The following is a 14120-nucleotide window of genomic DNA, read 5'->3' on the forward strand; positions in this document are numbered from 1 at the left end:
AGGGCCTTCACCTCTGTGTCACTGCAGGGCCTTCACCTCTGTGTCACTGGAGGGCCTTCACAGGCAGTGACATGCATGGAGCTGTCACCTCCTGTGACAGTGATGCCTTCTCCTGGATGCCCCTGGAAGGACCTGCCTGAGGCTGTTTTACAGTCAACTCTTTAAGTAAGATGTGTACTCAAAAATTCACAGTCAAATCACCAAACCAGTAACATGGCCATTGATGGTAACATCGTCTTCTGTTCTGTACATAGTCGTGTGTGCTGACTCTCACGACTGGCAGTGCAGTCGGTTTGTTCACGCCGCATCACCACAAACATGGGAGTCGTGTGTGGAGCTACGGTGCTGTGACAGCTGCTGCGATAGGACGTTTTCAGCTCCATTAGAATCCTGTAGGACCACATGTATGTGTGACCTGTCGTTGACTGCAGCACCATGCTGCGCGTGACCGTAGACCGGTGAACCTGCCGCACCACATGAGCCACTCGGATTTCATCGGAGAGCCACCGGAAGGCGCTGTTGTGTACTCCCGATCGGCATAACTGAATTTGCCACATTTCCATTTTCCCAAAATTCAGTTTTAGCTACAGCTGTCAGGTTCCTGGTAGGAAATAGATGGCACATTTGACCAGAGAGCAGTAGAGAGTTTGGAAAAGGAACTGTTTATGAAAAGCAGGGCAGGGTTGAGGGAAGCAACAGGGTGGTGAGACACCCAGGCCATCCACAGTGGGAAACTGGCAGCTGAGGTGGGGGCACTGGGTTTTGGGAGTCCAGGGCTACTGCTGCGGCTATGGAAGAGGCTGTCCAGCATCAGATGGAGCCCAAGGGGGCTGGGGAACCCATGTGCAGGGAACCAGCAGAACAATCGTTCTGCCTTGGATGGTTCCTCCTCCCAACTGCACTTGAAGTCAGAGGGCATTGGAGCCCCTCGGATGCAAGGGGCCAGCCCCTGGGCACAGAGCACCTTGGAGGAAGGGTAGAGAGGAGATTAAGGGCCAGGTGGAAAACAGCCCAACTGTCCGCCCAGGGGATGCAGAGGATGGTCAGCATTCACTGTTTTCCTCTGTCCCGTGCGTCCCTACGTGGGACGGGGCAGCCACCATGTCACTGTGCAGTGTTCACAGTCTTGAGTCGGTTGCCACAGATGTTTTTCATATAAAGTAAGGGGCGAAGAAACCGGCTGCCACAGTGCTCCTGGAGTCCTCGCTTCTGTGGCGAATCAGGAGACCGAGTTCACTTTTGCAGCTTCCTTTCTTCCCATATCTGCCCCACAGCCTTCTCCCCTCTGCCGGCGGCTCAGTGGAGCTGAGCCTGTGTGCTGTGGCGCTGATCACGGAGGTTCACTATTTGAGATGTTGATGACTACTTGTGGGGTTTGTCTTGTAAACTCTGACTTTGTGATGGATGGATAAAATACGTTTACACACTGAGTCTAGTGAACGAGTGGGCTGCGGTCGTCAGCTGCTCTCAGGGCTGTTGCAGCTATTGACTCTTTACGAGCTGTTCTTCACATTAATTCAGTATAGATTTAATGACAGAGGTTTTAAGTCAACATGTTAGTGGATCATTAACATGGTTAAAAGAGTGGTTTTATCAATGATAAAAGGTTTGATTTTGGGACTTAGAACAAACAGTATTTACTTCCTCTTGAGAGAGCTGTCTGGCACAAAGCTTACCTGAGTAAACGGGTAGTTAGAGTGGAGATAAAGGAATGTGGGGAAGCTTCTGTTATCCTTCATCTTCACCTTACGTCTTCATGCTCTCAGGTAAGACCTGGCTGCCTTCAGCCAAAACTTCTGCTGAAACTAATGCAAACCTCTCAGCCTTCCTAGGAGGTTTGTTGCTATAACCTGTAACTATCTCTTTTATTTTTGCTGCTATCTTGAGTGAATCCCTACAGCGTGCAATGGATGGAGCCTTGGGGGCTGCCCTCTGTGGCAGCTGCGTGTCTCCTGTTCAGAGTAAGATGTGTTGTAGTGAATGAGGATGGATATACAGATCAGTACAAAAAAAGACATGCTGGGCTCTGGAGAAATCCATGCACAGGCTTCCCAAGCTTTCTTCCTCCTGTGAGGGATGCAGGGACACTCAGTGATTGAGCCACTTTCTCTAACAGTGAAAAATACAGTAACATACGGACGGCATTTCTGCCTGGAGTGCCCGTAATTTTTATAGGGGCTGGTTGCTTGGGAATCCTCTGCTTCGCAACTACTCAGGTTCCAGACTCCCAGGAAGCAGGCCGGTGTTCTCTGTAACTCCTGTCGTACCCTGGCAGGGCTGAGTTTGCTGCCCAGCCTCATCAGCATAGGACACTTCTTAGAAACTGAGTTTCCAGAAGCCAACCAAGGGCCAGCCTTGCAAGGAGGCCCTGCCAGAGACAGCAGCCTAGGCTGGCTCTGTGTTGTGTGAGGGAACCATGCTTCTGGCAGGAAAACTTCAGGCAGTGGAGGCAAATCCAAACCCAGGAGATGTGGTTTTCCACCTTGGGCAGAGCCTGGGATTTTAGCAAGACCGAGGTTTTGTAAGAGAGGGGCGAGAGAACTGAGCACTGACTAATCACATGAGAATAGTGGTGAACTGTGACCCTTGGTCTGGGTAAGAAGGGAAGCAAAGGGGTGAGAGGTAAGGGGCTGAAATGACTGACGGCAAGACAAAGTGGGTGGGGGCCAAAGGCCTACCGTCTTGGAAGAGAAAGTCGGGAACAAAGGTATAGAATCAAATCACCTGCGCTTCTGCCCCCACAGTGCCAGGATTCACAGTTTAATGCAGGTTTTTCCAGTCTTTAAATAGTGTGTGTGCGTATGTCTCTAAATACATCTTACATGTATTTTTATATCCTACTTCTAATATATTGAGCATGTTCCTGTTTTGTAAAACATTTTCAAATTCAATTTTTAATGGCTCCCCGTATATGCTGCACCGACCATTGATTGAGATGCAGATCGGCTTGGCAAACTGTTTGGCTGCTGGGCCAGATCCAGCCTTCAGCCCCTGAGAATGATCTTTACATTTTTAAAGGACTGGAAGGAGAAAGGATAATGTGATGGAAACTGCATGCAGCTCTCAAAGCCTGATATTTACTATCTGGCCGTTTACAGAAAAAGTTTTGACCTCTCAAACACAGAATAATCGTTTACCATTTCTTTAAAATAGATCTTTTGGGTTATTTTAGTTTCTTCATGTTCATAACACAGTAAAGAGCGTGTTGTACCCCTTTTGGTTCAATTTCAGGTTACTTAAGGCATAAAAGTGGGTTTTTGAAAATTATTCTCCAGAGTATGCGCACCAGTATTCATGCTTGTACCTGGTCCTCTGAATTTCCCTCATATAATTAAAGAAAAAGCAAAAACTTACGATTCTGACACCAAAGCAAGTAATTGTTTTACTCTGCATTTTGTAAATGCTAAACTTCAATTTATATTTTTATCGGCTATTTATTTGCTCTTTGTGAATTTTCCCTTCATATTTATTAACTTTTTCAAAGAACCAGGTTTTTGTTTTGATGATTTGTCCAGTTGTTTTCTGTTTTGTTGATGTATACCCTAGTGTTTATTATTTTTTCCCTGCTTGCTTTAGGCTTCAGTTGCTCTTCTTTTTCTATAGATTCCTAAACTTGATAATTTTATATCTTTTTTCTTTTCTAATATAGTCAGCCCTTTATAGCCCTGGGTTCTGCATCCTTGGATTCAACCAACCTTGGATCAAAAAATAATTGGGAAAAAAAAATCCAGTAAAGATAATACAGCAATAAAAAATAATAAAAATTTAAAAATACAGTTTAACAACTATTTACATAGCATTTACGTTGTAGTAGACATTATAAAGATCTAATATGTTATATTAGGTATTATAAATAATCTAAAGATGTTTTAAAGCAGGGGTGTCCAATCTTTTGGATTCCCTGGGCCACAATGGAAGAAGAAGAATTGTCTTGGACCACACATAAAATACACTAACACAATAGCTTATGAGTTTAGGGGGAAAAAAAAAAAAGGCAGAAAAATCTCATAATGTTTTAAGAAAGTTTATATATTTATGCTGGGCTGCATTCAAAGCTGCCCTGGAGTGTACGTGGCTGCGGGTTGGAAAAGCTTGGTGTAAAGTGTATGGGGTGTGCATAGTTCATATGCGAATACTGTGTCCTCGTATGTAGGGGACTTGAGCATTCTCAGATTTTGGTGTTAGTGGGGGTCTTGGAAGGAAGCGCTGGAGAACAGAAGAATGATGGCGTATGCATCCAGGGCTATCTGGTTCCCTCTTGGCACTGCCTTTGCTGCATCACACAAATTTGGGTACGTTACATTTTTGTTTTCATTCAAAATGTTTCAGAAATTATTTTGAGACTTTTTCTTTGACCCACATGTTATTTAGAAGTGTGTTGTTTAATCTCCAGGTGGTTAGGGATTTTCTAGGTATCTTTCTGTTGTAGATTTCTAGTTTCATTCTTCTGTGGTCTCGGAATACACTGTATATGATTTCCCTCCTTTTACATTTATTAAGGTTTTTTATGGCCAGTGTTTTCTATCTCAACTAATGTTCCAGTTGAGCTAGAGAAGAATGTAGATTCTGCTGCTGCTGGAGAGTTGTATAAACGTCAGATCGAGCTGATTGATAGCGGTATTCAAATCATCGGTATCCTTACTATTTTCTGTCTGCTGGCTCTGTCGGTTACTGAAAGAGTTGGGTTTAAATTTCCAACAGTACTGGACGTGTCTGTTTCTCCCTTGAGTTCTATTAGTTTTTGCTTCATATCTTTCGAGGTACTGTTGTTAGGTACGTAGTTCATTATCTTAGGTTATTATCTTCATGAAGAATTGGCCCCTTATCATTGCCCCTCTTTTTCCCTGATACTTATTCTTGTCTGAAGTCAGCTCTATCTGAATTTAACGTAGGCACTCCAGCTTTCAATTCGTGTAGGTATGGTGTATCTTTCTTCCTCTTCTAACCGGAGTCTTTAGTTTTCTTGTAGACAGTAAGTAGTAGTTGGGGTTCTTGTGTTTTTAATCTACTCTGACAGTCTCTGTCTTTTAGTTGCTGCATTTGGACCATTCACGTTAGAAGTGAGTGTTGAGATATTCAGGTTCCTTTTTGCCATTGCTTTTCCCTGTTCTCTGTTTGCTGCATTTTTTGTTTCTCCCTGCCTCTTTTTCTGCCTTCTCTGGATTTCACTGGGCATTTTACATGATTCTCTTTTATCTTTTCTTTTAACACTGATTGTACTTTAAAACATGTTCAGTGGTTGCTGTAGTTTCCAGTATGCGTTTAAAAGCCATCTAGGCTCCCTTTGCGGTGGCACCGCTGCCCATGGGGTGCACGTCCCGACAGCACAGTCTTCTCGGTTCCTCCGCGGTCACTGTGACATGGCTGCCCTTCCTTCCACTTTTCTTTTTTCTTTCTTTGAGACAGAGTCTTGTTCTGTTGCTGATTGCCCAGGCTGCAGTGACACGACCTTGGCTCACTGCAACCTCTGCCTCCTGAGTTCCAGCAATTCTCACGTCTCAGCCTCCCAAGTAGCCGATATTACAAGTGCGTGCCACCACGGCCAGCTAAATGTATTTTTAGTAGGGATGGGGTTTCGCCATGTTGGCCAGGCTGGTCACAAACTCCTAGCCTCAAGTGATCTGCCTGCCCTGGCCTCCCAAAGTGCTGGGATTTCAGGTGAGAGCCACTGCATCTGGCCTCTTCCACTTTTTATAAGCTACAAAAGCACTCAATTTGTTGTTAGTATTATTCGGGAAAGGCCATTGATTGAAGGATGGAAGTTACAGCTTCCAGCTAAGGAGCTGAAGCTGGAAGTTCCCTCTTTGTTTTTTAAAACTCTGTGAATGTTTTGAACTAGATGTCTATATGTGTGTGTTTTTGTAAACTCACCTAAATGATATACTCTGTTTTTCAAAACTATGCTTTAAAATACCTCCATCATCTCTTTTAACTGCTCTGTTGCAGTATCTCCAACCTTTTTGGCATCAGGGACTTTGGTGGAGGACAGCTTTTCCACAGATTGTATGTGGCAGGGGTGGTAGGAATGGTTTCGGGGTGATTCAAGTGCGTTGTATTTATTGGGTACTTCATTTCTCTTTTTACTACATTGTTATATATAATGAAATACAACTCACCATGCTATAAAATTAGTGGGAGGCCTGAGCTTGTTTTCCTGCATCTAGATGGTCGTATATGGGGGTGATGGGAGTCAGTGACAGATCATCAGGCATTAGATTCTCATCAGGAGCTTGCAACCTAGATCCCTGGCATGCGCAGTTCACAGTAGGGCTTGTGCTCCTATGAGAGTCTCATGCCTCGATGATCTGACAGCAGGTGGAGCTGAGGCAGTAATTTGAATGAGGGGAATTGGCTGTAAATACCGAATTCGCTAGCTTGCTTGCTCACCCACTGCTCACCTCCTGCTCTGTGGCCAGATTCCTAACAGGCTGCAGATGTTTGTGGCCCAGAGGTTGGGGGTGGGACCCTGCTGTATCGTGTTCTACCATTACATCTGAAACCTGAGATCTCATAGTTAACAGTAGTTGTCAGCACAGCGTCTGGAAGGTATTTCAGAAATAGTTGTCTGTTCTACCACACTCCTGTGGGGCTGGGCTCCCTCTTTTTACAGGGAGGAGACCATGCCTCAGAGCTCGGGCTTGCTAAGGTCACGTGACTGTGCGGGGCGTCTGACCTCTCAGGCTGCAGGGGCAGGAGCTGCTGCCCTCTGCACGCTCTGTGTGGTCCTGTGCCCTGGGCCGTCTTGCCTTCCCTCCTGCCATCTGTTCAGGCTTGAATCCTGGTAGAACCTTCGACTCCTCCATCAACCACAGTCCTGGTGTGAACCCTCCTTTTCCCCTGCTGACCACCTTACCCTCCCCTAAGTCACACCCTGCAGGTCTGTGTGCTGCTTTCAGTGATTTCTCATCCTTGTCCCTAACACTTCTGCTCCTCTTGGGGTGTAATCCCCGGTTCTTGGTCTCTGTTCCTCCGCCTCTTTATTTCTTCATCCCACTCCCACCAGGTTTAGTTTTTTCAAAAGTCGCAATGACCCCATTTTCACTTTACTTGAATATTTCAGTGGCTTGTCTTTGTTTAGTCATAGATGCAAATTTCCTTTCACTGGATTAATTCAGAATCCCAGTCTGCCCTGGTTCTGCCTCTTCGGCCAGGAGAATACCAGGCAATCTCCCAGGCCCTTCTTCCACCACCACCTGTCCAGAAATTACCCAGAAATCCTAACAGTCTCTAAAATGTGGCCGTGATCATTCTTTTTTCTCCCTAACACCTTCCCGTAACTCTTGTAAGCTGTTATTTATATGACTGTATATGGTATCCTTTGTTAGCATCAGCTACTGCTGGGCGTTACAGCACACCTAACAGAGTTACCGAGACAAAGGGTTGGGTCTGACTTGACCTTCCCATGGTAATAGTGTCATTTTCTAAACACAGTGTGAAATGTGTGTTGATTAGATTCTGCACCCTTCATGTAGTTATTTAGTTATTGGTTATCAGAGCATGGAGAAGGATCCTGTAATTCCCCCATAGTTTATCAATTATAGCGTTCAGTTGTTTTAACTTAGCTCACTATGAATGCTTTTGTCTCGTTCTCTCCTGATATTTTGCCTTTCTTCCTCCCACAAAAACGTTTCGTAAGTTTACAATATCAGTTGTGTTTATTTTCATTTGAGAACCGTTTCTCAGTTGAGGGACTCAAGCGATGATTATGACCAATTTTCTAACATAATTATTGTAAACATGCTGTTTACCAGTGACGTTCATTGTATCCAGAACCTGACCAAATTACTGGTTTAGAACATTTCTGCACCATCTCAGTTACGTGCTGCCAGTGTCTAATTGTGTGTATGTGTGTAGCTGTGCTTGTGCGGAGAGGCAGCGGCTGTGTTCTTCAGTCTTCATATCCACATCCCTAAGTGACTGGCGCCTGTCTGGGTTGGTTTCAGTCCCGTTAAGAACTGCAGTGACACGTCAGGCCTCCAGCTGTGCAGGGTTCCAGGGTTCCTCTCTGGCCAACCTGCTTCTCCAGAGCCCAGACCTTCACACCCACCCTCTTTTTTTTTTTTTTTTGAGACGGAGCTTCGCTCTTGTTACCCAGGCTGGAGTGCAATGGCGCGATCTCGGCTCACCGCAACCTCCGCCTCTTGGGTTCAGGCAATTCTCCTGCCTCAGCCTCCTGAGTAGCTGGGATTACAGGCACGCACCACCATGCCCAGCTAATTTTTTGTAGTTTTAGTAGAGACGGGGTTTCACCATGTTGACCAGGATGGTCTCGATCTCCTGACCTCGTGATCCACCTGCCTCGGCCTCCAAAAGTGCTGGGATTACAGGCGTGAGCCACCGCGCCCGGCCCAACCCTCTTTTCTTGATTGCGAAAATTTTTATATGACATCTGGAGTCTTTTTACCATGAACTTTCAATGCTACAGAAACTGTAGCATGTGCATTTGGTATCAGAAGTACAGTGTGTCAGAACTTCGCAATTCAGGAGAAATTGCAAAATAGGGTTGGAAAATGTTATAGGACAAAGCATTGACGTTGTGTTAATTGGGAAACAGCTTGAGTCATGAAACACAGCCTACAGTTTTATTCTTTCTTCTGCCTTCCTGCTTTACTGTTTTAAAATATGTGGCAGAGCACCTCATATCATAACCAGGCTTAGTATCTTTTCTCTTCTTATTTAGACAGTGACTTATGATATTAAAATGATATATTATCTTCAGTCAGTTTTGAATTCTTCGTCACTAAACTAAGTGCTTTGTGAAGAGAATATTTTCTTCCACTGCCTTTTGCTTCCTGAGTCAGAACGATTCCTTGTGTCTTTCTTACTTGAATCTAGGAGTTTACTGGGGATACACTATAGACTCGTCCCAATAGTCATCACTTAAGCTCATGGTAATAAATTGAAAGGGTAGTTTGGTTAGGTGTAAGTAAGTTGTAGAATTATTGTAACGGATTCTTTTTTTAATCTTCAAAAATAGTTTGAAGTGTACTTGTTAAAAGATTTTCCCGGGCTACAATGTAATGTTGCCAAATTAGGCATAGATGGCGCTGTTGCTCTCTAATCTACACTTGCTCCAGACCACTGATTTCTTTCACATTTTCTAGCATTTTCTTAGGTTTTTCAAACTGTAAAGAAAACCATGTCACCTCCCTACATTGATATTTGTTAACATTTAAAATATAAACTTCATTTTTATTTGGAATTTCTTATTGTGAGATAACTTCAAAAATTGTCCTTTTATAATAGGGTAGGTAATTCTATTTGTGTTAACAGTAAGAAGGTACATACTTGTACTTTTTTGACACATGCATGGAAGTGTTTCGGTAGAATGCATAAGGAAAGCTAGCAGCACTTTTCTCTGGAGAGGGAGATTGTAGTCTTACAATTCATGCAGTCTTACAAAATACAGCAACTTTATGCCCTTTACAGGCGTTCTGTTCTGCTTGCTTAAATTTTTAAAAATATTTGAATATCTTTTGGCAAGTAAAACCAACTTAATATTAAAACTAAGACGGAGATCTTATCTGTAAGTGTGTACGTTACAGCCATTTGCTGACCCATGTGGAAATGCACATAGATACACTTAGGAAAACTAACAATGACTGTTATCTTGGCAGCAGTTTCTTGGAGGGGCATTCGTGTTGTTGGATAACTGTGTACGAGCCCCGCGGTTTTTGCTAGGACGCTCCTGACCCTTTACCTACTGTCCACTCATCTTCAGCGTGCTGCAAGTTCGCAGCTCTGTGGCTGTCTGTGGACCCATGATTTCGTGGATCCCGTGGGCCTTGGGTTCTGGTCAGGTGGTTTTGTTTGTGGGAGAGCCGACGTAGGTCCTATGGGGAACGGGCCTTGGGTTTGCTTAGTGGCCCTGGACTATCTCACAAAGTCTGGCCAAGAGCCAGGTACATTCACATAATTTCCATTTCAGCCATTACAAATGAGAAACATCTCCTGCTTTTATAACTCAGTAATGGAAATGTGCCCGTTTAAAATAATCGTTTTCTTTGTTTTGAGCCCTTAAGAAAAGAGACTTTATTTTAATAATTTTTTCCCAAAAGCTCTTTTCATCTTTAAGTATAGTGGTTATATTCAGACTAAATTTAATTTAAAATAAGCAAATTGTAACAAAGTATAAATATTTTAACATTCAACAGAATGAAATGGTAAAGCAAAGAGACTATCCTGTGATTTGTATATTTATTGATGCCAAGAAAAGTGGAGAATTAGACCTTTTACAAACTGTGGTACAGCAGACCATCCTACGTGGGCCTTAGCATGCAAAACTGAGCAGTAAGACCCAGCTGCAACTCTAGAGGGACTTGAGCCCCTCACCTTCCTTCCCTCAAGGGGGACTTCAGCCACTCACCGTTCCTCTCCCTCAGATTCATTCATCTGGAATGTTTTTCATGGGGCGTGCTCTGTGTGTGGCACTGTCATAGAGCCATTCGTTTATAGCTTTTTATTCCTGCTATTCCTGTGTTTAAAGCACACTTTGACTCCTCTTCTTATGTTTCCAAAACTATCCATTCCCAGAAGGTCGTCATTTGTAGGTGTTGAGGGTTTTAAAAGATGCTACCTCAGGTTCCAAGAGTAATTTTAAAAAGCAGCTCCAGATCAACCACGTGGTCTTTGGGATGAAAGCTTTGCTCTGAGATTGCTGCTTGGCAATGAACAGCATTTATTGGAATGTGTAGATTTTTTATATGGATGTTTAAAAAAATCTGACTTAAGCTTCTTTTAATGTGTTTTGATGGTTTGGTGTGACCCACATTTGTCTTATGTTTTAGGGTTCAGGATAAGCAGCGGGTGGTGCAGTACACAGCCATTCCTATCCTTATCCCAGAAGTCACCGTTGGAGCTCATCAGAGTGACCGTATCCTGCAGGAATTCAGAGAGGTGAGACTGGGGGAATGGAGAAGGCCGGTGGTGGGTTGGTCTGCAGCACTGGGGACCGCACACTCACTAATCCAAAAAGGGGTTTTTGTTGTTGCTGTGTTTTTGTTGTAGTGAAGGAGCCTCTTTTTCATTAAAATAATTCTCCCCTTTCCCTGTATTTCTATATGGAATGCTGATGAAGTCCTCAGAGGACAGGCCCAGAGCAGAGATGTTCTTCTGGGCTGTTATTCATCAGGCATATTATCTTGATAGGAGAACAGTCTCTGTTCATCAGCAGTTTTGTCAGTTTCTGTAAATAATGAGGGTTCCATTTCTGCAGAAGGCCCTTAGGCCATGTGGAAGGGAGTAGGGAGGACGGACAGCAAGGGTGGAAGTTAGTAGGGGCAGCGGTTTCATTGATCTTCTTATCCAATTCCCGTACCTTCTTAGCGAGTTATTTGTTCGGGCAAGATTCCGCTAGGTTAGAGACGTGTGTAACTTCTGCCGGGAGCCAGCAGGTGAGTTGCGGGCTGCACAGCGAATCCCGACGTCGATGGACTGAGAAGAGCACAATCCGTATCTGGCAGCGGTGGCTGTGGTTTGTTACGAGTAAATGTGAAATAGCTCTATTCAATCTGAACTCCAAGCTGTGCCTTCAACATGTGGATGAGTTGAAATCTAAATATTTTTGTGTTACTGTGATCATCCGAGTTGATACATGCACATTGCCTGAAGCACCCATCGAGAGTCTGAGTACATCCCTTTGCTTTCTTTCTAACTTGAGGTAGTTGGCATTTTCTTTTAAGTAAATTATTTGGATTGTTTTGAAAGTGGTTTTATTTAGCATGAGGATTTGGGGAATTCAGTGTGAGGATTTGGGGAAAACACAGAAAACCATGAAGATGTCTCTCACAGGCACCTGCGTTTAATATCTGTGCACACCTCTTTCGGTCCTCCTATACGTGTGAGAGTGCGGGCGCCGTATCCCACTCTGGGTGGGGCCGTGCACGCCTCTGCACGTGTGTGACTGTGGGTGCCGTTTCCCCCTCTCTGGGTGGGGCCGTGCACGCCTCTGCACTTGTGTGACTGTGGGCGCCGTTTCCCCCCTCTGGGTGGGGCCATGCACACCTCTGCACTTGTGTGACTGTGGGCGCCGTTTCCCCCTCTGGGTGGGGCCGTGCACACCTCTGCACGTGTGAGTGCGGGCGCCGTTTCCCCCTCTGGGTGGGGCTGTGCACGCCTCTGCACGTGTGAGTGCAGGCGCCGTATCCCACTCTGGGTGGGGCCTTGCACACCTCTGCACGTGTGTGACTCTGGGCGCCGTTTCCCCCTCTCTGGGTGGGGCCGTGCACGCCTCTGCACGTGTGTGACTGTGGGCGCCGTTTCCCCCTCTCTGGGTGGGGCCGTGCACGCCTCTGCACGTGTGAGTGCGGGCGCCGTATCCCACTCTGGGTGGGGCCGTGCACACCTCTGCACGTGTGTGACTGTGGGCGCCGTTTCCCGCTCTGGGTGGGGCCGTGCACACCTCTGCACGTGTGAGTGCGGGCGCCGTTTCCCCCTCTGGGTGGGACCGTGCACGCCTCTGCACGTGTGAGTGCGGGCGCCGTTTCCCCCTCTCTGGGTGGGGCTGTGCATCTTTGCTGCTTCCCTGGTGCCTCACTGGCTGCTCTTGTGTAGACCAGGACACACTTGTGGTTGTTCCCCCTCTCTGCTTTTGTGCATGGGCACGTCCTGTTAAGTCTGTTTCACAAGTGGCTTCCTTTCTTCCTGTTGACATCCAGGCTGCCATTATTCCCACCCAAACTTGTACAGCGGCTTCCTCTCTGGCCTCCCTGAGTTCTGCCTCTGCCCTCAGTCCTTTTCTAGGAAGGCAGAAGCAGCCATGCTTGGTGCAGAACCCACGCTCTCAGTCCGTGCCTGAAGGCCGCCTTTCCTGTTGGGGGTGTGTTAAGAGTCTGTCACTGCCGCTCTTGGTAGATTTGGGCCTCCTTTCCAGCCTGTCAGATTTTATTTCATTTACATTTTAGCGCTGTATCATTAGATGCATACACATTTAGAATTGCACTGTTAGTAGAGTCACCCTTTTCATTTTGATATTTTCCTCTTTACCTTTAGTGGTGGTTCTTACTTTAAAGTTTATTCAGTATTTTTCTCTTCTTTTTTTTTATGAGACAGAGTCTCACCTTGTTACCCATGCTGGATGTGACCTGACTCACTGCAGCCTCCACCTCCCAGGTCGAAGTGATTCACCTGCCTCAGCCTCCCAAGTAGCTGGGATTACGGCCACACACCACTACACCCAGCTAATTTTTTGTATCCTTAGTAGAGACGGGGTTTCACCATGTTGGCCAGGCTGGTGTCCAACTACTGACCTTGTGATCCGCCCACCTCGGCCTCCCAAGGTGCTGGGATTACAGGGGTGAGCCACCGTGCCCGGCCTGTTCAATATTTATGTAGCATTTGAAACTTTCTTTTGGTTAGTATATACACGATGTAGCTTTTCCTGTGTCCTTTAATTTCAACTCTTCTGTGTCTTTATATTCAGTGTGGATACCTTATAATTTGCAGTTTTTTAAAAAAAATTTGTTAGTCTAAATATTTGGAATACTTTTCTGTTTACATTTAATGCAATTACTGATGTATTTGTAAATAGCCTATCTTACTATTTAATATTTTTCCTACCTATGTTTTCTATGTTTTGGTTTTTTTTTTTTTTTTCTTTCTTTTTTTTTTTTTGGATTTTTTTTTTTATTCCATTTGCCTCCACCTATTTGCCTACTAGTTATCCTTATAATAGCTTTTTGTGACGAAGCTGATTATTAAAATATTTATCTTTGGTTTAATGATGTCGAAGATCAGTTAGTTGCCCAGTTCCAGAGCAGAGTTCCCCATGTTCATATGCTGCCTCGTCTCGGTCTCAGTCCCCCCAGGATGCTGTCCCCCACGCGTTTGCAGCTGTTCGGAGCCGAGCTCAGCAGCTCTGCCCGTGCATTTGCCCCGTGGCTGCCCACCCCTCCCGGGCGCTGTGCTGGCATGTTACATGTCCTTGGCCTTCTGCAGGAAGAATTTTTGCTAATAATAAATTCTCACACTTATTCTTTAAAATGACCTTTATTTGATCATTTTTACTTTTTTTTTTTTTTTTTTTTAAGTTTGTGTTCCAAACTAAAAAACAAAAAAAAGAAAAGAAAAGGGAAAATAACTTTTCTTGAACCATTAAAGGTAAGTCATTTACACGAGGCCCT

The 14120-nt window shown here is 44.9% G+C and overlaps 1 protein-coding gene across 1 annotated transcript in view; it reads left to right on the forward strand.

The window, feature by feature from the left end:
- The window catches only part of NDUFA10 (NADH:ubiquinone oxidoreductase subunit A10), a 59444-nt gene that overhangs the window by 23059 nt on the left and 22265 nt on the right, over nt 1-14120 (forward strand). Inside the window, exon 9 of the mRNA XM_017518417.2 lies at nt 10788-10896. Coding sequence (XP_017373906.1) covers nt 10788-10896 — 109 coding nt within the window. The remainder of the gene's footprint in view (nt 1-10787; nt 10897-14120) is intronic.

Source organism: Cebus imitator, unplaced genomic scaffold, assembly GCF_001604975.1.
Source record: "Cebus imitator isolate Cc_AM_T3 unplaced genomic scaffold, Cebus_imitator-1.0 Scaffold680, whole genome shotgun sequence".
In the NCBI taxonomy this organism is placed as follows: domain Eukaryota; kingdom Metazoa; phylum Chordata; class Mammalia; order Primates; family Cebidae; genus Cebus; species Cebus imitator.